The 24084-nt window shown below is 37.1% G+C and overlaps 1 protein-coding gene across 1 annotated transcript in view; it reads right to left on the bottom strand.

Annotated features, from left to right (window-relative positions):
* Positions 1-3633: 3633 nt before the first annotated feature.
* The window catches only part of hck (HCK proto-oncogene, Src family tyrosine kinase), a 41749-nt gene continuing 21298 nt past the window's right edge, over positions 3634-24084 (bottom strand). Inside the window, exons 8-13 of the mRNA XM_056449074.1 lie at positions 23628-23780; positions 13978-14160; positions 11853-11929; positions 7563-7716; positions 7351-7482; positions 3634-5845 (exon numbers count right to left, since the gene is read on the bottom strand). Of these exons, the coding sequence (XP_056305049.1) occupies positions 5643-5845; positions 7351-7482; positions 7563-7716; positions 11853-11929; positions 13978-14160; positions 23628-23780 (902 nt within the window). The 3' untranslated portion in view covers positions 3634-5642. The remainder of the gene's footprint in view (positions 5846-7350; positions 7483-7562; positions 7717-11852; positions 11930-13977; positions 14161-23627; positions 23781-24084) is intronic.

The following is a 24084-nucleotide window of genomic DNA, read 5'->3' as shown; positions in this document are numbered from 1 at the left end:
TATAAAGAAACTGTGCAAAGATTAATTGTGATTAATCACGTACAAAATAAAAGTTTGTTTTAACATAATATGTCTTTTCTTCATATATATTTATTTTGTATATGTGTGTCCAAAACACATACAAACAAAACGTTTTTGTCACATAGATATTGAAATGTAAATATAATTTCTATCATATATTTTATATTCATTCATTCATTTATTTTCCTTCAGCTTAGTCCCTTTATTCATCAGGGGTCGCCACAGCAGAATGAACCACCAAGTTATCCAGCATATGTTTTACACAGCAGATGCTCTTCCAGGTGCAACCCAGTAGTGGGAAGCATACATATGCTCTCGTTCACACACATACACTACAGCCAATTTAGTTTATTCAGTTCACCTATAGCGCATGTGTTTGGACTGTGGGGGAAACCTGAGCACCCAGAGGAAACCCACGCCAACATGGGGAGAACATGCAAACTCCATGCAGAAATGCCAACTGACCCAGCTGGGACTCGAACCAATGCTGTGAGGAGACAGTGCTAACCACTGAGCCATTGTGTCACCCTATATTTTATATATACAAAATAAATATGCACAGCGCACACACATATATTATGCAAAGAAATTACTTTTATTTTGGATGTGATTAATCGCGATTAATCTTTGCAGCATTAAAAGAAGCTTAATCTGACTCCTAGACTCTTAACTTTTCGAACTTTAATAGCTACAAGAATTAAAGCAGTTTGCTTTTTGAAACTGAAAAATAACTCAATGTTTTTTAATGACATATAGGGAATTGAAAACATTTAGTTATGTTTGTGTAAAGTCATTTATTAATTTATTTTAATAATAATAATTTTGGAAAGTATTGGAAGCTTTGTTAATTGTTTTTTTTTTAAAATATATTTTATTATTATTTTAAAAAGGAAACAGGAAATAAGCTAATTTAAAAAAATATAATGTGCTAAATAAAGAGATGTAAAAATAAAAACTATGTATATATATTTATATTTAGAATCACTTTGTTAGGTACACCTTACTAGTACCAGGTTGGATCTCCTTTTGCCTTTAGACCTGGCTTAATCCATCGTGGCATAGATTCAACAAGGTACTGGAAATATTCCTCTGAGATTTTGGTCCATATTGACATGATAGCAACACCCAGTTGCTGCTGATTTGTTGGCTGCATCCGGCTACATCTGTGATGCGATATTGGATTGAGATCTGGTGACTGTGGAGGCCATTTGAGTACAGTGAACTCATAGTCATGCCAAGAAAATATCCCACACACCATTGCACCACTAACACCAGCCTGAACCATTGATACAAGGCAGGATCGATCCATGCTTTTATGTTGTTGATGCCAAATTTTGACTCTACCATCCGAATTTCGCAGCAGAAAATGAGACCCATCAGACCAGGCAACGTTTTTCCAATCTTCTATTGTCTAATTTTGGTGAGCCTGTGCAAATTATAGCCTCAGTTTCCTGTTCTTAGCTGACAGGAGTGGCACCCAGTGTGGTCTTTTGCTGCTGTAGCCCATCTGCCTCAAGGTTGGACGTGTTATTTATTCAGAGATGTTCTTCTGCATACCTCGGTTGTAACGAGTGGTTTTTTGAGTTATTGTTGCCTTTCTATCAGCTCAAACCAGTCTGGCCATTCTCCTCTGACCTCTGGCATCAACAAGGCATTTGCTGCCAAAACTGCCGCTCACTGGATATTTCCTCTTTTTCAGACCATTCTCTGTAAACCCTAGAGATGGTTGTGTGTGAAAATCCTAGTGGATCAGCAGTTTCAGAAATACTCAGATCAGCCCGTCTGGCATTAACAACCATGCCACGTTCAGTCACTTAAATCACCTTTCTTCCCCATTCTGTTGCTCAGTTTGAACTGCAGCAGATCGTCTTGACCTTGTCTACATGCCTAAATGCATTGAGTTGCTGCCATGTGATTGGATGATTAGAAATTCACGTTAACGGGGTCTACCTAATAAAATGGCCGGTAAATGTATATATAATAAATAAAATTATGACTGATTTAAAATGAAACAGATTCATTTATGTGGTGGACTTTTTTTTAAACATTTACACAAAAATACCAATTCTTTACAGTCATTTTTTTTAAAGACTAATATGTAAAATCAGCCAGATTATCAGCATGATGTCTCACACATAGGAGTATTATGTTAATGAAGCCAACAAAGCAATGTCTCTGCGTGCTTGCAGGAAATCTGAACAAAACCACAGAATGTCATACATGATAGAAATATCATTTACTATTATTGCACAAAAGTTCAAACAAATACAGTAGCAACTGAAAACATGAACACACCAAAAGACACACATTAACTGATAAATAGCTTTAGGCTTGCAAAAGTATTAAATTAACAAAACAAAAACATGAAAAAGCAAGCATAAACTTATAAATACATACAAATTTAATACAGAAGTAGTACTATTTAACTGAAAATTATAACCTGATTTCTTCATAACTACCTTTTAGGAAAATTTTTTGAAATGTAGTTAATTAATTAATATAGTTAATACAATTTCACATTTTGCAATCCACAATAACATCTCTGAAACCTAATGTAGGTTGGTTTTAGAAATAATTTGTGATCAAAATTTCTTTTAATGCCCTTAATGTGTACTCTCAATTACAATGCACAATGGGACGAAGAGGAGATGTCATATTTTGGTGTCTGCAAATTACTAAATGTACAACAATTAATTTATATACAAAGCATATGAAATACAAGTGAAGATGATTTCAGGTTTCAAATATCTTTTGTGAAAATGTTAAAATATGGCTTAAATAATGTTCCATGGTCATTCAGTGTAACATATATATTTATGTAAAAATGAAACAACATACTTATTCTGACCCGTGAATATATAAAAATATATATAAAAGAATAGGAAGTCTTACTAAACTAGATCATATTTGAACTGATTAAAAATCTCTTGCTGACAAATGGATAAAACCTAGTAGTTTGAAAGATTGTGGTAAAGCATAAAGTATTTTAAATGACAATTAATTAGTATTGAGTGATTCAGTGTAAAGTCTTTTAATGACTCTTTTTCCAAATATTCTAAAACTTATACTAAATAATACAACTTTTTGTTTTATAAACTGTTACACTGAAAGACTTGTGATTGGGTGTTTTCTGTATGATATATGAAACCTATGATTATGTATAAAGTACATCTCGGTTACGAACAAAACCCTCGTTTCCCGAATAGGGAACGGAGACGTGTGTCTAGATAAAGACACTTTGGGAGATCGCTAGATGACCAAAGTGTCTTTATCTAGACACACATTGGAGTTCACATGAAGGGAATGTCTCGATTATAAAAGTAACTAAGCAAATAGGGAACAGAGACGTGTGTCTAGATAAAGACACTTTGTTCGTTTAGCGATCTCCCAAAGTGTCTTTATCTAGACACACGTCGAAGTTCCCATGAAGGGGACCCATAATTTTTTGGTCTTAGAAAAAAATATATTAATCCTCTGTTATTCTAAATAATGGTGAAAAAATTTAACTATTAATAAAGATATAATGTATATATATATATATATATATATATATATATATATATATATATATATATATATATATAAATATAATATTATAAATAAAATACATCCACTGTTACGTTTTTACAAATAAATCAGAAAAGTAAGGACAATATTATCTCTTGCACAATTACATTAAAATGGTAACTATAGAGCTTCTGTTGTGCAGCACTCGGCATAAGGCAAAGGCTGTGCAGGAATTAGAAATGTATTCATTTACATGTAATTCAAATAACACACTGTACGCTTTCACATTTGATATCACTACATATGTATAAAGTCAATGGGTTGGCATGGATAAATTATCCACCTTTTTTCCACAGCCCGTGATTCTTTGCTTGAATTATGGGAGTAACCAAGCCAATAAATGACAAGCCAGAAATCATTAGCCAAAAAGGTGTAATGGCTAATGCTAACACAACCTTTTTCCCACAGCCCATGATGCTTTGCGTGAATTATAAGAGTAACCAAAGCCATTAGATGACAAGTCGAAAATCATTAGCTGAAATGGCATAACAGTTAACGCCAGTCCATGAGGAAGAAGCCCTGAGGTCGTTTTTATAATTTTTTTTTAATGGATGTCAATGGAGAGGCATCACTTTACTGAATAAACAGCTTTTCTGATTAAATAACTTGTCATTTTATCAATCGAAAGCCTGTTCGCTAATCATCAAAATGTTTTAGACTAAACAACGCATTCATGGTGAATCAAATGTATATTTTAATAAAACAGCATGATAGGGAATGCTGCATCAGCTAGGTCTGTCAACTGTAAATGCTGGCCAGCGATGTTAATGCCAGTACATGATTGGCTGAGGTGCCTTGTGGAATCCATGTTAGCCGTTACACTTTTTTCAATAGTGAGTAATACACAGATTTCCATCTCCATGTAGTTTAGAAAATCTCAGCTTCATGTAACTTAAATTGTAAACGATCAATTGTTGTTGTTTTTTAAGTTGGGCACAACTAGATGTCATTATTCTCTATTGTATTCATTGAATTTTAAAAAGCAACTTAATAGAACTAACAAATTACTTTTGGCGGACCATGAAGAATTTTATTCAGAAGGTCATGATTTGGCACTCATTAAATAATTACTTTGTATAGCTTTATCTTACATTCTTAGGAGATACAAAACACAGACATTTTGGCACAATGCCTTCATGCAATTTGTTGTGTTGTTAATTACACTATATTGAAACGAAAATGAGATCGAGTGGGCGTCTAACTGATGACGTAATGTGATTGACTGTGAGATAAAAGGGTGGAGTGAGAGGATTGTGTAAAGCAAAGAGGAAGGCATTGTGTCGAAACGTCTGTGTTTTGTATCTCCCAAGAATGCAAAATAAAGTAATGAGTGCGAATCATGACTTTCTGAATAATATTATTAAGCAGATTAACGCACCAAAAATTTAAAACATGCGAGCGCGCAATGCAAACTTCATTACGAACCATAAATAATCCCAAAAATTACTCTCTACAAATCTTTCTGAGGGAATATTACAGACATGGATTAAATATTACTGTACTGAAGTGAATACAAATAGATAAAAATCTGGACGAACAAAACACATTCATTCATTTATAGTCCCTTATTTACCAGGGGTCGCCACAGCGAAATGAACCACCAGCTATTCTAGCATATGTTTTACGCAACGGATGTCCTTATGGCTGCAACCCAGTACTGGGAAACACCCAATCATGCTTGCATTGACACCCGCACTCATACACTATGGCTAATTTAGTTTGATTAGTTCACCTATAGGGCATGTCTTTGGCTGTGGGGGAAACCGGAGCACTTAGAAGAGGACAACATGCAAATTATTATGATGGATAAAAATAAAGTACGAGGCCAAATGTAACTCTCACATAGTTTTCACTCTGTATATGGATTCCTTTTAGTGGTACAACCCTATCATCTAAAATGATTTTATTCAGTTCTTTTGAATGGAGGTTCACCAAACAGACCCATAATTTGAAATGCAATAGACACGTGCAGAAAAAAAGGTGGATATGTGTGTTGATTTCTTTGAGGGTTCCTGATGTGAAGGATTGAGATATTGTGTGTGTGTGTATTTTCCTCAAGGTTGTTGCTGATACTGGCTCTCGGTGGCAGTGTAAAAGTCCTCCAGCACGCTCTGCAGGTACTCAAAGGTGGGTCTGTCCTCAGGCTTGTTCTTCCAGCACTCCAGCATGATGTCGTAGAGCTCTTGAGGACAGGAGTCCAGACGCTGCATGCGGTAACCTCTCTCCAGAGCACGAATTACCTCGGGGTTGGTCATCCCTGAACACACACAGTCACACACACACAGAGACGGTGTTAAAGAGCATTCAGGAGGTTATAGCATGGGCTGTTGCTTCTGTTACTACATAGTTAGTTCTGGATCAGTGTCTAAAAATAGTGTCATTTGAGTTAATATTTGTGTTTTAAACTGTATGGTTACTGTGTTGAAAGTACCAGAACTGTAGCTTGCTAGTATTGAATCACACCAAATTTATGTTCAACAAAAGATTGATAAGAAGATTGTTATTCATTATTTTCATATATTTCTATGTAACAATAGTGTATATACTGTACCATTAATTTGGCAAATTTAAAGACATTAAAAGGATATTTTTAGGATCACAGTGCACGCCCATGCGACTGGAAGTGCATCCCCCACATAAAAAAACATATGCCAGAGTAATTGGCAGTTCATTCCGCCATGGCTACCCCTGATAAATCAGGGACTAAGCCCACGAATAGTAAGTGAGTGACTGAGAGTGCAGCCCCAATACACTCATTACTTGTTAATTTAAAGGGATAGTTCACCCAAAAAATAAAATTCCGTCATTTACTCATCCTTTACTTATTCATCCTTCACCAAGTTTTATTCTACCGTTGAACACAAAGTAATATATTCTGAAGAATGTTGGGAAAAAGAAAGCAGCCATCAACTTCCATAGTATGTTTTGTTTCTACTATGGATGTCAATGGTTGCTTCAGAATATCTTCAGAAGAATATTTTGTGTGCAACAGAGAGAAGAAATGAATAAAAAATGAGAACCACTTGAGTTTGAGTAATTGGTGCATGAGGATTTTTATCCCTTTAAATCTTAATACTTTTACAATATACCTAAACCACTAGGTTTAGGTCTTAGGATCTTAAACATTTTTCAAATATAATTCTTTATTCTTTTATGTATTTTAATAAGCAGACATCAGAAAAAAACTTAATTGTTTTACATAAATAAATATGCTGTTATGGGTGATATTGGAACATTTTTTTCAAATTGAACCATTTCAAAGGTGAAATGTTATTGTAGAACTGGGTTAAACAGAATATTTCATATACTTTTAATTTTAATTATTTCTTGAATAATTTCCTATATACTAGCAAGGATGTGTTGTAAATTGTTACAAAGAATTTCTCAAATAAACATTTTTCTTTAAACTTTCTATTTATCTAAAATACTGAAAAATTGTATGACAATTTAGAACATTAATAATAATAATAATAATAATACAATAATTTTCAGTGCAAATAAGCATTTATGTAACCATGCTAAGTATTCAGCTTTATATTCACAGGAAAATATTTTAACATACTGAAAACAATAAAACAGGAATATAAATATATTTTTAATTCATATTGCAAAGGATTTATAATTGTAAATTTGTATTTAATTTACAGTCAAATTATATTACTTGATTTATTGAATTTTCGATAAATAAATAAACCTCAGCATAAGATACATTTTTCTCAATTTTAGTATTAAAAATAAAACTGATAACAATAGAACACTCACCTGGGTATGGCGTGCGGCCATAGCTAATGATTTCAGTCAGCAGGATGCCGAAAGACCACACATCGGATTTAATGGTGAAGGAGCCATAGTTTATGGCCTCTGGAGCTGTCCACTTTATAGGAAACTTTGCACCTGAGGTCACAAGAAAACAACATTGAAACAACCCATCAACATGCTGAAATTTACCAACATGACTGCAATATCAGACAGACCTTCTCTAGCAGTGTATTCGTTGTCCTCTATGATACGCGCCAGTCCAAAATCAGCAATTTTACACACTAAACTCTTGTTGACCAGGATGTTGGCGGCACGAAGATCTCTGTGAATGTAGTTCCTCTGCTCAATGTAAGCCATACCTTCTGCAATCTATATGAGGAAAACAGTCATGTTTAGTTTAATGCTAAATGCTAATGTCACTGGTAGTAAGAGAACAGGAGGTTAGTCGCCAACAGGTAAGATAAGCTATAATAAATTTGAGTGTGTGTGTGTGGTTGTGTGTGTGTGTGTCTTCTTATCGCTCAGGGCAGATTCACATCTGTCTTTTTAAGTGCTCGTAGTTCTCTTCCTCTTTCCAACTCAGCGTTGCCTTTTTTTTAATTTGCAACCGTCACGCACGCTTGAATTCAAAATCATCACTTGATTTTTTTTGATTCAACAATGTTTTTTCTTGTACACTAGAACTTTCAGAAGCTAAAAATGGTTTAGAAGTAGCCTTTTGTTGTAGTATGTCATCAGAAATATCAGTTTACATTCCCAAACATTTATTTAGTCATTTGTAAGCAATTGTAAATTGCCATTAATCGTCAAGACTCTTTAAGAAAGCTTTTCAGCAAAACTACCTGAAATGTTTAGCACAAGTGTACCTAGGGTGCCATTTACACTAGTGCATTTTTTGTTTTAAAATGTCTTTTTTTTATGAAAACGCTACTCATCTGACTGATGTTTTCATTGTGGTTCAGAAAAAACATCTCTGTCCATGCTATACAGCCTAGAACACATGATATGTGACCATTCACTGACATTTTGCTGGCATCGGTACTTGCAGTCTACTGGTTATGTAATGGTCAAATTAGAGGGGCAAGACAGATCGTGGAACAAATATGCTATAATCTGAGTATGCGAAGATCAATCAAAGAGTGATTGTGGATAGCTGCGACTACGTTTTCAACAGTGTGTTTTTTCAGTCTGTTTATACAAAATGCTTCATTTTCATGGTTCGAAGATGCCAAAGTAGTGTGAATGCCAGGTGTAACCATAACAAAATACTTTTCTTTGAGTTTTTGTTTTGTTTCTAGACCAAACATCTAAAAATTCTTGAATCAAGAAGCATTTTTTAGACACATACTGTCTTGTTTTCAGAAATAATGATAATAATTGATTTTTTTTTATTAAAAAGCAAAATAATCCACCAATAGGGTAAGTAATATAATCTTGTTTCTCTATTTATTGGCAGATTATTTTGCTTGTTATAAAGAAAAACTCATTTATTTGTACTTATCATTAACAAACTTTTCTGCATGTCTAGAAAATACTTCTAAATGCATACTAATACGAAAATGTATTAGTGTAAACAGTTGTTTTAAACACAAAGGCTGGCCACAAACAAATGCGGGTTTCATTTAGGCCCCAATTCATTAGGTCCCAATTCTATTTTTCGAACTTTACCCCTAAGAATTGGGACAGCACTACAGCACCTGCACATATGTCATCGCGATCTCTTGCTTCATATGAGATGGCGATGGCGATGCTGTAGTTACTCCTGTTGTGTTATTTTTTGGTATCATAATGATATAATGTGGCAATAAGATCGTAACTCTACTACGCATTTACACAGTGGCCATATTCATCTATGTAAACACAAGAAAACAACACTAACATTATAGCAGACACTGTAAAAAAACACGGTTTTCGTAATAATAACAAAAATATTAATTTGTGGATCTCCTTACTTCCGGGTGCTGTTGTGGCTAGTGTATTCTGCTAAGCCCCTTCCCCTTAGCCCTACGCCTTCAAGCTAAAGAGAATTGGGACACCCCTACCCCTTCACGGGAATGCGCAAAACGAAGGGTAGGGGTAAGGGGAAGGGCTAAGGGGTAGAATTGGGATTGGGCCTTAGTTAATATAAGTTATTTCATAAATAAAATCTAATTATGAAATTATTATTAGGGACGTCCCGATCAGATTTTTTTGCCCTCAAGTCCGAGTCATTTAATTTTGAGAATCTACCGATACCGAAACCCGATCCGATACTTCTATAATACATAAAAAAACATAAAGAAGAGAAAAGAAACATATCTAGGATGTTTCTTATTTTTTATTTAATTCACCTTGTTTTAACATTTAACAACACTGTTAACAAACAGAGCACTTCTGTGAGGTAGCTTGAACAATCAAGTATAAAATAACATAAATTCTTCACTTTTGAACTTTAGTGCAATCTAATAAAAATCTAATATAAAAACAAATAGCACCTCAACTTAAAATACCCGGCAGGAAATCCCAAGTTTACATATCTCACAATTTGGTATGGCAATGTTGTCGTCATTAACTTTATAATACCTAGTGCTTTCCACTTTAAGCTGGTTCTCTGTTCTACTTTGCCGGCATTTAACCAATAGCGTCTCTGCAACAAAGTGATGTCATGCTGCACACGTTGCTGTTTTTGTCTAAAGTCAAGAAAGAGGTCTAACTCTGTGCCACTGCATAACTATAGATGTGTTAAAAATAATGACAATATATATATATATATATATATATATATATATATATATATATATATATATATATATATATATATATATATATATATATATATATGTATATATATGTATATATATATATATATATATATATATATATATATATATATATATATATATATATATTTTTTTTTTTTTTTCTCGGACGTTACCTCCTGATCGGGAGGTAACGTCCGATTCCGATCGAGTTTGAAACGGTGTAATCGAGCCCGATTTCCGATCCCGTGATCAGATCTGTACATCCCTAAATATTATCCTTATTTTACAGCATTCACTGTCTTAAACAAATAGAAAAAAAGACCAAATAAATGATTTAACCTATTCACATGAATACTCTAATATATATCAATTGAATAAAGTAATCCAAACACATTACAATTTTTCTTCACTGTATTATTTAAATATACACTAGAACCTATATACTTAAGTTATACACTTATGTACTTAATATACACTTATTCCACGTTTTGATGTATGATGGAAAATTTAACAATTAGCAAAAATGCTTTTGAAGTGTTTTAGGACTTAAAAATATTTGAGATGGAAAAACAAATGTTAAATAAACTCAGACATACTGAACCTAACTTAGATGTAGGTGAATTGGATAAACTAATCTGGCCGTATTCTGTGAATGAGAGAGCGTATGGGTGTTTCCCAGAACTAATTTGGCTGGAAGGGCATCTGCTGTGTAAAACAATTACCATAGAAATAAGCTGATAATGCAGGGAATAAGCCGAAGGAAAGTGAGTGACGCATCGGCTGTCTGTTGGTTACTACAATCAAAACATTTTTTTTCTCATTCAAACTACTTATTTAAAATGAGCTGAAACAACACAATTCTTGAGATTTCATTGGGACAACTTAATGTTTTTATGTTCAATCCACATAAATTTGTTAAAAAGTGTTAACTTAATCGATTTGTGTTGGGTCAACATAAATAAATTGTGTGGAACCAAGCATTTTTTACAATGTAGGTTACCAATACTACAGCCCGCCACTCTAACAACTTGATGGAAACACACATAATTCGCAATTGGGATTTTTTCTTTTGTTTTTTGGGAAACCTGGAAATTGATTATATTAATATAGTTTTTTCCTGTGATTCTTTGTTGTTTGATAAACATCAAATAACAGAGGTGTCACTTTGTTGTGTGTTATGAGGTGTCTACGGCTATGCTCATTTATGCTTATGGTTATGTTCATTTAAGACTTAATAAAACAAGCCCAAAGGAATATTTTCACATATACAGTACTTATGTGTATTTTGTCTGTTTAAGCACATAGCCAAATTCCAGGTGTTGCCTCTTTGTCGTTATACAGCACTTCCGACAGTCACATAACCATCATATTCATTGACTGATTTAGAGGTTATAAAGAAAGGAATATGGCTTTAGAAGAACTGAACAAACTGCAGCTGTTTGCATAATCACTTCATAGTGTTTCATAGTTGCTGTAAGCCTAAATAAAAAACGGAAACTAAATTCTCTTGTACAATACAGACAGGGAACTGATATGATCTTGGAACAGTACAAAGAGAAAAATGAATAGACTGTCATGTAAATATCTACCACCCTCTCTTTCGTTCTTTCTCTCTCTCACACACACAAACTTCAACACAAATGTTACTGTCTGTCGGTTTTGCATTTGAATATTAAAATGAACTAGGACAAACCTGATGAAGGGAACTCTATGTGGGGGAGGAAACACATTAACTGAGCAAATGAGGCCTTCAAAGCATCTCACCTGTGCTGAGAAGTCGATCAGTTTGGGCAGCTGGACTCGGTTCCCTTCGTCGCTTTTAATGAAGTCCAGTAAACTGCCTGTAAAACAAATGCACACAAATGTAAGTAACAGAGAAATAAAAAGATATGATTTGCACATTAGACTGTAGTGAGGTTGCATTGTTTATTTTAGTTTGAAGTATGTAAAAAAATACAATGGGATCTCTTTTGATAATTTAAGAGCATGGTGTGATTAGGTTGTATCCGAATCCACTTTTGCTATTTTAAGAATGGGACAAACAGTCTGTGCACCCAGCGCATGGTCTGAAAGTGTTATTTTCTTAATGAGTTATGGGTGTGTCTTGGGTGTAACATTAATTAAGGCAGTTGCATCTCCCATTCCCTTTAAAAGGCAAGATGCGTAAGTAAGTATTTATAAAGCTGTGGCATTTGAGAAATTGATTATGCATTGATGCTGAGATCATGAAAATGTATCAAGTTTCTCTCTTGAATCAATTGTGAGCTCAGTTTTTAACAGCAGATGTCAATGTATGCTTTACTCTGCTTGCAATACAATTCCTTACAAATAGCAGTTGGAGGTAAATTAAGTATTAATACATTTAGGAAAGGTTTTAGCAAATTGCAAGAATGTTTATAGTAAGCTGTGCTAACATTATTTTTGTGACATAAAAACCATCTTATATGATTTGTTGAATACATAAGCGTTGTTGTTGAGTGCTTTTGAGTGTAGATTAAAATTAGCTATCTGATGATTAAAACAGCATCTGTTGTTGAAGACTAGCCTAGAGTGTCATCTGCTGGCAAAAACTAGCCTAGAGTGCCATCTGCTGGTAAAAATCACTCTAGAGTGCCATCTCCTGGTAAAAACTAGCCTAGAGACCCATCTGCTGATAAAAACCAGCCTCGAGTGCCATCTGCATCTTGGAGCGTCATTTGCAGGTAATTTATAATTTGTGATTATAAACCACCGTAGAGCATCACCTGCAGGCAAAAACTACCCTAGAGTGCCATATGCTGGTAAAAACCACTCTACAGTGCCATCTGTTGGTAAAACCTAGCCTAGATCACCATCTGCTTGTAAAAACCACCCTAGAGCGCAATCTGCAGGTAAAAACTAGCCTAGAGCGCCATTTTCTGATTTAAAACTAGCCTACAGCACCATTTGCGAGTAGGGTCTGTCTGCGGACTGCAAGACAGGGGCGTAACTTGTAGCACATTAGGGTTGTAACTTGAAGTTATGGAGACCGACATGTCAAAACTACTGTATGTCATTGCCAAAATGGCGCTGTACATCAGTTACTAACATCTACACCTACTCCACACCTAAACCAAACCATCAATTATTATCATCTATACATATTACAACCCTAAACCCAAACATCATTATAAATAACGTCTACACCTTCCCCCAACCTAAACCCAACCATCATAAAGTCTACACCTAACCCAACCCTTAACCCAACCATCACAGTTTTTTAACGTCTACACCTTCACCAACCCTTAACCCAACCATTACATTTATTAACTTCTATACCTTGCCAAACCCTTAACCCAACCATCAGTTTTTAACGTACATCCATGAGTTGCAAAGGCTTTCATACTTGACCTGCTCGCCATTGTTGTGTTATTTGCAACCACAGGGGGCAACGCTGAGTAGGCTAACTGTCATAACAAAACGGATAAAGAAGCCCGCCAGTTGCATGGTGGAGTTGCTAAATAAATGAATAATATATTAAATTAATTGATTGTGAATAAATTTCGAGAAAACTAATGAAACATTTAGTGAAAATGTTCTCTGTTATTTATTTCCGCCATCTTGCCAACATCTCGTGGCATCTCGTATGGTTCAATGGGATCTCGATAACTAAAGTTACGCCTTTGTAACGTACTACAAGTTATGACCCTTCATGTTACGCCCTTGTTTTGCAGTCCGCAGACAGATACACTTGGCCTAGAGCACCATCTACTGGTAAAAACTAGCCTAGAGCAATATCTGCTGTTAAAACTAACCAATCAATTCAAGAGAGAATAGTAATGCATTTTGAAAATTATAAAATTGATGCAAAATAAAGAATGATAATACAGTCTTTATATAAACGAAATGGTCATTATATCATGTCATGCACCTTTCTCCATGAACTCTGTAATGATGTAAATGGGCTCTTCTTTGGTGACCACAGCGTTGAGACGGACCAGTTTGTCGTGCTGTAGGGTTTTCATTAAGTTGGCCTCCATTAGGAAAGCTTCCACAGACATACTGCCAGGCTTCATAGTCTTCACCGCCACTTTGGTGTGCTTGTTGTACATTGCTGAAAAGCAAACAGAGATAAGTCTCATTGGTACTGTACGCTTCATTTCACCACAGGATCTGACAAAAACCTGCCCTGTTTCAGATCAGGTTCAGGATCAGGTCAGTTCTTGGTTTTTCAGGTTTGTGTTTTTATTCAGGTTTATAATTAATTAATAAAGTATATTGCTGTCTATACTGTATATAGGCCTATATATACGCCTTATGTGCCCTTTAGTGTAATTGTATTGTTTACAAATTTTTATTTTTACTTATATTTTAGGTCACATTGTACGTGTAATTGAATTTATTGGTAATTTCTTTTTAAAATTGTACTTATAAAAATATTATCAAATATAATCCAATATACTAAAAATCTAACATCACTAAAATGTAAAAAAAAATTATATAAATATATTTTAAAAACATATATAGGTAGTATGATATGGATGGTGTTTTTATCGATTGAATGAATGAATGAATTAATAAATGAATTAATCAATCAATGCTTAAAATACATTGCTAAATATTCTGTCGTAATTGAAAGAATCCAAAAGGCAAAATTGTAATTGAATAAATTAAATATAATCAGGGCTTGACATTAACACCCACCAAATGCGGGTAGATTTCAGCTTTGGCGGGTTAGACAGTCACTCCCATTAGCCACTTTGGCTGGTTTAAAAAATTATCTTTGAATTGTAGTTTTCTTAAAAGCAGGCTTCGACTATATGGATGACCCAATATGCGTGCAAATGTGATTTTTGAATCAAGAAACAGCACGACTAACAAAAATAATAGTGTTCGCGCGAGCAAAAGAAAGCAGATGAATACAGAATGAGAGGATGATCAGTCGCGCTTGTGTGACAGATTGAGATATAAATGTATTTGCATATCAAAAACTAGATCAAAACCTGAAATGGGAAATCCATAAAAGTTATTGAACTTTGAGAGTGGTTCAACACCTGCAAATCTGTGTTTTATACTGATCTGTGCTCGACATGTTTAGTCTGAGATGCTTGGTGATCGACTAGTGATGCCTTGACTGAACACTAGGGGGAGAACTCGCGGGTTTTCTCCATTGCGCATAAAGTCAGCAGTGGAGAAACATCGTTGAGTGTGTTTGATATTTCTTAATAATTCTCTCCCCTGTTTCAGGGGTACAACATTTTGGAGGCACCGCTGGGATTTGCTCTTCAGAGGGTGGCCGTCATTCACCTGGCAGACAACTTCTGATGCAGTACATCTCTTAAAACAACCCTGGTCATCAGTGGAGTGGAAAGAGTTCCTGCAGCAAAGGCGAGAAAGAGAGGAGGAGCCACAGGCCTGAGTCCTCAGAGATCATCAGGTGAAACTGAAACGTTCTGTTACTCTCAAGTAAGCCGCTACTCAGTGAAAAGGTCCACTCTTATTGCTATAATGGAAACAGAGGCGCTCGAAGGAATGCAAGCTGAAGTCATGGCCATGCTTAATTCGTTGTCTAAAGAAAATCTTCTAAAAATCGGAGAATTCCTTAAAGTGGCCGACCCAGAGAAAGATGTATCTAGATCTCGCATGTTTCTAATTGCACTAATTCTCCAACACCTTGAAAACATCACGGAGCTAGAAGATGGTGGCATGTTTGAACTGTTAATATTGAGAGATCAAATTATCGAATTGACTACAGCCACTAAAAGTGAAACCGCATGCAAAAGCGAAAGCACTGAAAAGGAAAAGTTACAAAGAGAGCTAGATGAACTAAAAGCTGTATTGAAACAAAAACTGAGTTTGATGCAACAAATGGAAGAAGGGAACACAGAGCAAAGTGTCATTCAACCTAACGAACAAGCAGTCAAATCCGCCCAACATTTAGCAAACATGCAAAACTCCACACCCCTGTGGAGAAAAGATTTTAAAATTTCTGGACAAATTGGCGACCCAGGTCAGAAAGACAAATTAACTTTTTCAAGTTTGGCACACCAAATCGAGGCTGGTTTGAGCAGAGGCTACCCAGAATGTGACATAGTGGATGCAGTTGTCCGAGCCATTTCCCCAGGTCTGCAGTTACGAAGCTATTTAGAAGGAAAGCCACACTTAGGCGAATTCTGCGTTCTCATTTCCAAGAGAAAAGTGCTACAGAGCTATATAAACAGCTTACCTCTGAATGCCAGCTTAACAAAGAGACGCCACAGAATTTCCTCATGCGTGTTCTAGATCTGCGCCAGAAAACCTTGTTTGCATCACAAGAATCAGAATCAGGTCTCAAATACGATCCGGCGTTAGTTCAAAGCATGTTTTTACATACCGTACTCACCGGTCTCCAAAGTGACAGCATTAAAGTTGACATGCAGCCATATCTTCTTGACATACAAACCACTGATGAGACTCTGTTAGAAAAATTAAACATTGCTTGTGCTAATGAGACAGAGAGACAGAAAAAAAAGAGAACAGGTGTACAGCACGCAACAGCGGTCCATGTAGTTCAGTCTAGTGAGGAAATTACTGATAAGAAGTACAATGCAGCGCAAAGTGGACAAAAATCTAATGCCAGTGTACTTACTGAACTAAAAGAACTGAGATCAGATGTTGCCTCGCTAAAGACTCTCAGTGCGGAAATAGCTCAAATTCGGGAATCGTTACAGCCACCAGCCTTCACCCCACAGCAATATCCAGTGTCTGAGCAGAGAGACCCTGAAAGAGAAGTAGGTCAGTGTCAAAAGACACCATACTGGCAGTCAGCAGGCACTAACCAAATGAGAGCAAATACTCAGTGTCAGCCCCAGTATGTAGCGCGGCAGTACTATATACCCCCTCCTCGCTCACAACCCAGAAAGTGCTTTAACTGTCAGCAGCAAAGAATAGAGGATCGTTGCATGCATTGTTTCAGATGCGGTAGTGGCGAGCACTTTCAAGCAGGATGTAGAATTCGTGGCATTAAGCCCTCGAGAGACAGCCCTTTAAACGGGGAACGGTTACTCCCACGGGACAGGGAGTAACCAGATTCATTCACCAGTCCCAACAATGTACCGCCTGCGAAAAATCAGTAACACAAATGAAGCGATGTTCACAATGTAAGGATGAAATAAATTGTTGTCAGACGTGCCAAGCTCAGCATTGGGCTGAACACAAGCAGACCTGTACCAACTCACCTGAATCAATGTCAACCTCTTACCTGAATATGAGTATCACTGCCCCCTGTAGTGCCCGTACTAACCAGCATTCTGCTGTGACATCACTAGTTGGAAGGCAGTGTGTTGTCCAATGTTACCTGCAGGGCCACAGAATTCAAGCGCTGTGGGACACTGGCTCCCAGGTATGTGTCATTGATGAATCCTGGAAGTTAGAGTACTTACCAGAAGTTCCATTGAGGGATGTGTCTGACATACTCGATTCCTCAAATACTTTGAACCTTGTCGCGGCCAATGGTATTGATATACCCTACATTGGATATGTGGAAGTGTCTTTCAGATTAGCGTCACAGACACCTCCCCATGCTGAACTGATAATTCCCATACTTGTGGCAAGGGGTCAAAACCTCTCTCATCCTATCATAGGTTTCAATGTAATCGAGCAAATACTGAACTCTATTGAACAAATCACCCCAAATTCGGCGAGTGACAGAATGCTCGAGAGCACTGTGAAAGCTGCGTTTCCCAGTCTAAAGAGGGGCAAAGTCCAAACGTTTATCAGACTTATTAGTGCAGAGAGCTCATGTGAGTATACAGTCCGCAAAAGATCATGTTAATGTCCCAAAACGTAGTACTGCACAGGTCTCGTGCAGAGTATACATGCAGCCAGTTAGAGAGGATAGCACACTCATTTTTGAACCAGATGTGAATCCCTCCTGGTCAGATGGGCTTGAATTCTTAGAGAGTGTAGTTCTACTGAAAAGAGGAGTACCAAGAAATGTCACAATTAAGGTGTGCAATCACACTGAACATGATATCACTCTGAGGGGCCAGACTCCAATTGGTACAGTTCAGCTTGTGAAGAGTGTATTCCCTGCTAAATTGTTTGAGGTACCAGCTAGTGCTACCACTGCTGAGGTACACCACATTCAATCAGGGAATCAATGTCACGAGAACATCAATGGTGATGTGTGGGACCCACCAGTGAATGTCAGTCACCTGAGTGAAGTCCAGAGGAAAGTTGTACAGCAGATGCTAAGAGAAGAGTGTCATTCTTTTTCTAAATCTGATGATGACATTGGTTGTGTTCCAAGCTTGAAACTGAGTATATCATTGAAAGATCAGGAACCAGTTGGTCGCACCTATATGTCTGTGCCCAAACCCCTGTATCGTGAAATGAAGGAATACTTGCAGGATCTAATAGCCCAGGGTTGGATTGAAAAATCCAAATCCTCATACTCCTCTGCAATGGTGTGTGTGAGAAAGAAAGATGGCAGTCTCCGTTTATGTATTGATTATAGGGACCTAAACAAAAAGACCCATCCAGACAGACAGCCGATTCCAAGGGTGCAAGATATCATGGACAGCTTGGGTGGTAATTCGTGGTTTTCTTCATTAGATCAGGGGAAAGCTTACCACCAGGGGTTCATGTGCAAGGCAAGCAAACATCTTACAGCTTTCGTGACACCCTGGGGCTTATATGAATGGGTGCGTATTCCCTTTGGGTTGATGAATGCGCCAGCAGCTTTCCAACGATGTATGGAAGAGTGTTTGGAAGGCCTGCGGGATGAAATCTGTCTTCCATACCTCGATGACACCTTGGTGTTTAGTAAGTCCTTTGACAATCATGTTCGAGATGTTAGGAAAGTGTTGCAGCGGCTCAGGGAGTACGGCATAAAATTGAAGCCAAGTAAGTGCGAGTTGTTTAAAGCTGAAGTCCGCTACCTGGGTAGAATAGTCTCAAAAGAAGGAAACAAAATCGATCCTGCTGATACCGAAGCCGTTAGGTCTTTAAAAGATAAGCAACCAAGGAACGTGGGGGAGCTGAGGAGGATTCTTGGTTTACTTAGCTACTATAGGCAGTATATTAAAGATTTTTCGCGCATAGCCTGCCCTTTGTATGATTTGTTGAAAAACGACCCCAATGATAGTACTCACCCAAAAAGTAGCCGAAGACTCTTAAAGTCAAAATGCATGAAAACCGGCGTTCCATCGAGTAAGCCTATTACCTGGTCTGAACAGCATCAGGCTACTCTTGAGCAACTTGTTGATTGTCTGCTGAAACCACCGATACTAGCTTTCCCAGACTTTGCACTACCTTTCATACTCCATACCGACGCGTCAGCTCAAGGGCTAGGAGCGGTACTTTACCAACAACAAAATGGAAAACTACGCGTGATTGCTTATGGGTCTCGTACCTTATCTGCTGCTGAGAAAAACTACCACCTCCATTCTGGAAAGCTAGAATTCTTAGCACTGAAATGGTCAATTACCGAAAAATTCCGTGATTATTTATACTATGCACCAACTTTTACCGTATACAGTGACAATAATCCCCTTACATATGTCCTGTCAACTGCCAAACTAAATGCTACAGGGTGTAGGTGGGTGGCTGAATTGGCTGATTTCCACGTCACAATCAAATATCGACCAGGTCATGAAAATATCGATGCAAATACACTCTCCAGACTGCCCATTGATATTGGAACTATGATCAGTGAGTGCTCTGAGGAGTTGTCTTCGGATGTAATAGGTGCAACCATTCAGGCCGTCGAAGCACAAGAAGGACCTAACATCCCATGGTCAATCTCAACCAATTGTTCCTCTATCGAGACCTGTCCAATAGTTCCCGCCATAACCCCAATATCAGCGAATGAAATTAAGCATGCTCAACAAAATGACCAAGTCATCAGTCCTGTATATGACTGCAAACTGTCAGGAACAAAACCGAAAGTCAAACAGCTGAAAGCTTATGGCCTTAAAACAAAATGTTTGTTTCGTGAGTGGGAAAAACTTACCATTAATCAAGATGGTGTACTCTGCCGAACAACTTCCTTCCGCACACAGTTGGTCCTGCCTGAAAAATATAAGAACACAGTCATACGAGAGCTACACGATGAAATGGGACATCATGGGATAGACCGAACTGTCTCACTTATTCGTGAACGTTTCTTTTGGCCCCATATGCAGATAGACGTCGAATACTATGTCACAAAAACATGCAGATGCTTAAAGCAGAAGAAGCCCTGTCACGAGGCAAGAGCTCCTTTTACAAGTATTGTTACGACTCAGCCCTTTGAATTGATCTCTATTGACTTTCTCCATTTAGAGCGCTGCAGAGGAGGTTTTGAGTACATCCTTGTAGTGGTTGATCATTTTACCTGATTTGCCCAAGCCTATGCAACAACCTCAAAGTCAGGCAAAACAGCTGCTGACCGCATTTTTAATGACTTTGCTCTAAAATTTGGTTTCCCTTCCCGTATCCATCATGATCAGGGTGGCGAATTTCAGAATCAGTTGTTTCACCAGCTCCAAAAATATTGTGGCATCACCGGTTCGAGGACGACCCCATACCACCCGCAAGGCAATGGCCAGGCTGAGCGATTTAACCGGACACTCTTACAAATGTTAAGAACACTTACCGACAGTCAGAAATCCAACTGGAAAGACAGCTTGAGCAAACTGGTGTATGCGTACAATTGTACCCGCTCAGAGGTCACAGGGTTCTCTCCTTTCTACTTGTTATATGGAAGGTCTCCAAGACTGCCCATGGACATGTTGTTCGGATTGAGTTCAGAAAAACCCTCGCATAATCGGAGCGAGTACGTGGAAGAGTGGAAACAGGGAATGGAAGAGGCATATAAGATCGCCCAAGAACATGCTCAAAAAGCTGCTGGCAGGAGCAAGAGGAACTATGACAGAAAAGTAAGAAACACAACACTACAGCCAGGTGATCGCGTTTTGGTGAAAAACTTAACGCCAAGGGACGGTCCAGGTAAAATCCGCAATTTTTGGGAAGACAGTATCTATGTAATAGTGCGACAACTAGGTAGTGAGCTTCCAGTCTATGAAGTAAAGACAGAAAAGGGAAAGGGACGATCCAGAGTTCTACACCGAAACTTATTGATGCCTTGCGATCACTTACCTATTGAGACTGATCCGCATACGAAAATCAGGCCGAACCAAAAGAGAAAACATCCTCAACCCAGCTGTGTTGAATCTGACGAAGACAGTGAAGAGGAAGCTGAGCTCTATTATGTATCACCACAAGTACCTGCGACAAACCATGATGATGAGGTAAATAGTGTTGAATCCCTACCTACAGAGCTTAATGAACATCAGCAAGAGAGCTTCGAACAGGTCCCTACTCAATTGTTATGTGTGGAGGATGATCAAGAACTGGAGAACGATTTACCTGTTGCTGGACCACTTTCATCTGCCAAAAGTAACCTCGAACAAGAGATCGACTTAGCGGTTGATGAACACCTTCCTGTTCCCACGTCACCTACTGAAAGTGAATTGGAAAACCGAGATGAGCAACCTTACCGGCTGACTAGGAGAGAAAGATGCCCACCAAGGGTATTCACTTATGATGAGCTGGGTACACCAACTTATAATGTTGGACAAGTGAATGGTACTTTGCAGACACTACCACAGAACTTACCGTACGTGCTTGCGAATGGACTGTTACCATGGTTGCCTCCCTGCCAACAATATAGTTACCAATTGCCTTTTTTGTATGGATATAACTAGTAAGGACAATGAACTACTAGAGTCACAACAAGACTGTGGACTTTGAATGCAAACAAAGACTTTTCATTTTTCAGTTGACTTCGGAAGAACTGATGGACTGATTTTTTTGTAGTTAGGATTTCTCCAATGAACAGTCTTGTCATGGACATTTTGGAAAATGGAGGGATTTCGTTTGCCCTGTTGAACTGTGGTCTTTGGGACTGAATAAATTTTATAGATTGTTGTGGACCCAATACAACCTGCGTTGAGTTCGCTTTGGGACAATAAGTGGATTGTTATGAGGTTAAATATTTAACAACCTTCTCCCATACTAACTTTTGGAAAAGACAATTTACTGTTAAATTTGTATCCTACATTCTGATTCTAAGAGTGGAAACTGTCGAGACAACATTTCATTTTGTAGGGGAGTGTGTGACAGATTGAGATATAAATGTATTTGCATATCAAAAACTAGATCAAAACCTGAAATGGGAAATCCATAAAAGTTATTGAACTTTGAGAGTGGTTCAACACCTGCAAATCTGTGTTTTATACTGATCTGTGCTCGACATGTTTAGTCTGAGATGCTTGGTGATCGACTAGTGATGCCTTGACTGAACACTAGGGGGAGAACTCGCGGGTTTTCTCCATTGCGCATAAAGTCAGCAGTGGAGAAACATCGTTGAGTGTGTTTGATATTTCTTAATAATTCTCTCCCCTGTTTCAGGGGTACAACACTAACAGCTGATGTAATGCACGTGACTGTTTAAAGCACTTGCGCGCTCCTGTTTCCTTGCGTGAAGCAACCGTGCCTGGAACGCAACTGTGATAGGTTCTCTTTCATATAGACTACACAAAAAGTTATGCTAATGCACCCACAGTCTTGCTGCTTTCAAGAGCTCCAAATATGTCTTTTTTGTACGCAGCACTGGTTGCTTTCACTTTGAACAGATTATTAATTGGCCTTAACCATGTGCTTGTGATCATTCTTTCATTATCACACACGGTATGTTTTCGCCTGCTTTCATTTGCTTATTTTTGTTTAAATGGTTTAATTGTCCTTTTTTTTTACAATAACATTGCTTTAATCGGAGATTAACTCTCCATTTTTGTGTAGTCAACTAGTGTTCTGAAAGACCTTTAGCGAGGATTACTTTTTAATACATGACAATAATTATTTTTAAAAGTCAATTGTTTTTTTAAAGAATTGTTTTGTTAAATAAAAGTATAGCATACAGCTATATTTAGCTTGTTTTGACACATTTAAAATTTGTGTCTGAGAAATAATTATTGTTTGGTGTGGTCAGAGATAAATTTGATAAATCCTTAATTTTGAGTTCTGAAAAGTCATGTGAATTAAAAACTAATTGCAGTATAACACTATAAAACCATGACCCATTTGCTCATACACGACACACAAAAAGTTAAATTAATGAAGAGACATGTGGACATAACACAAAATCTAGTATTTTAGCATGTCAAAGTCATATTTATGCATATAAAAATATTTTCCCAACAACAAAATTGTGGCTAGTAAATATGCAGAGTGGCTGGTGATCAAAAAAGTTAATATCAAGCCCTGAATATAACAATATTGGTAACAAGATACTTTTATATATTAAATAAATAAATTATACGTTTGAGCAATTTCTAGTTGTAGCAGCTTTTTCGATGCGTTAATGTATAATATACTTTATGTGCATTCTACTGCCAATATTTGCAACACTTCAAATCTACTTAAAGATTCATATAGCTACTTGAATCCTGTATTTCACCCTGTCCAAAAGCCTTCAAACCCTAAATAAAACATTTTTTTTTTTTTTTGCATTACACAAATACGAATAAGAAATAAATCGATATCTGAGTGTCTTACCCATCCAGACCTCCCCAAACTGTCCTGCTCCCAGACGTTTGTCCAGTTTGAGGGAGTCGCGTGGAATCTCCCATGCGTCTTTCTCCCAAGGTTTCTGAGGTTTGGGACTCAGACAGGGAGAGGTGAGAGACTGGCACAGCCCATCACTCTGCTCTGTACAGCAACATTTAAACCACTGTTAACTTTAAAGCAAGACACTGCTGATGAATCAACTAATAGTTATCACCATAGTTACCCAGTTTTCTAAAATGTTGTTTAAATATGCAAATTAACCATTACTGAATGAAATCTGCACTCATTTGCATATACAGTTGAAGTCATAATTATTAGCTCTCCTGAATTATTAGCCCCCCTGTATAATTTTCTTTCAATTTCTGATTTTAACGGAAAGAAGATTTTTTAAAACACATTTCTTAACACAATAGTTCTAATAACTAATTTTTATTAACTGATTTCT

The sequence above is a fragment of the Danio aesculapii genome, chromosome 23 (assembly GCF_903798145.1).
Source record: "Danio aesculapii chromosome 23, fDanAes4.1, whole genome shotgun sequence".
Taxonomy (NCBI): domain Eukaryota; kingdom Metazoa; phylum Chordata; class Actinopteri; order Cypriniformes; family Danionidae; genus Danio; species Danio aesculapii.
Note: the sequence above shows the minus strand (reverse complement) of the source record. Positions and strands in the feature narration are given on the sequence as shown.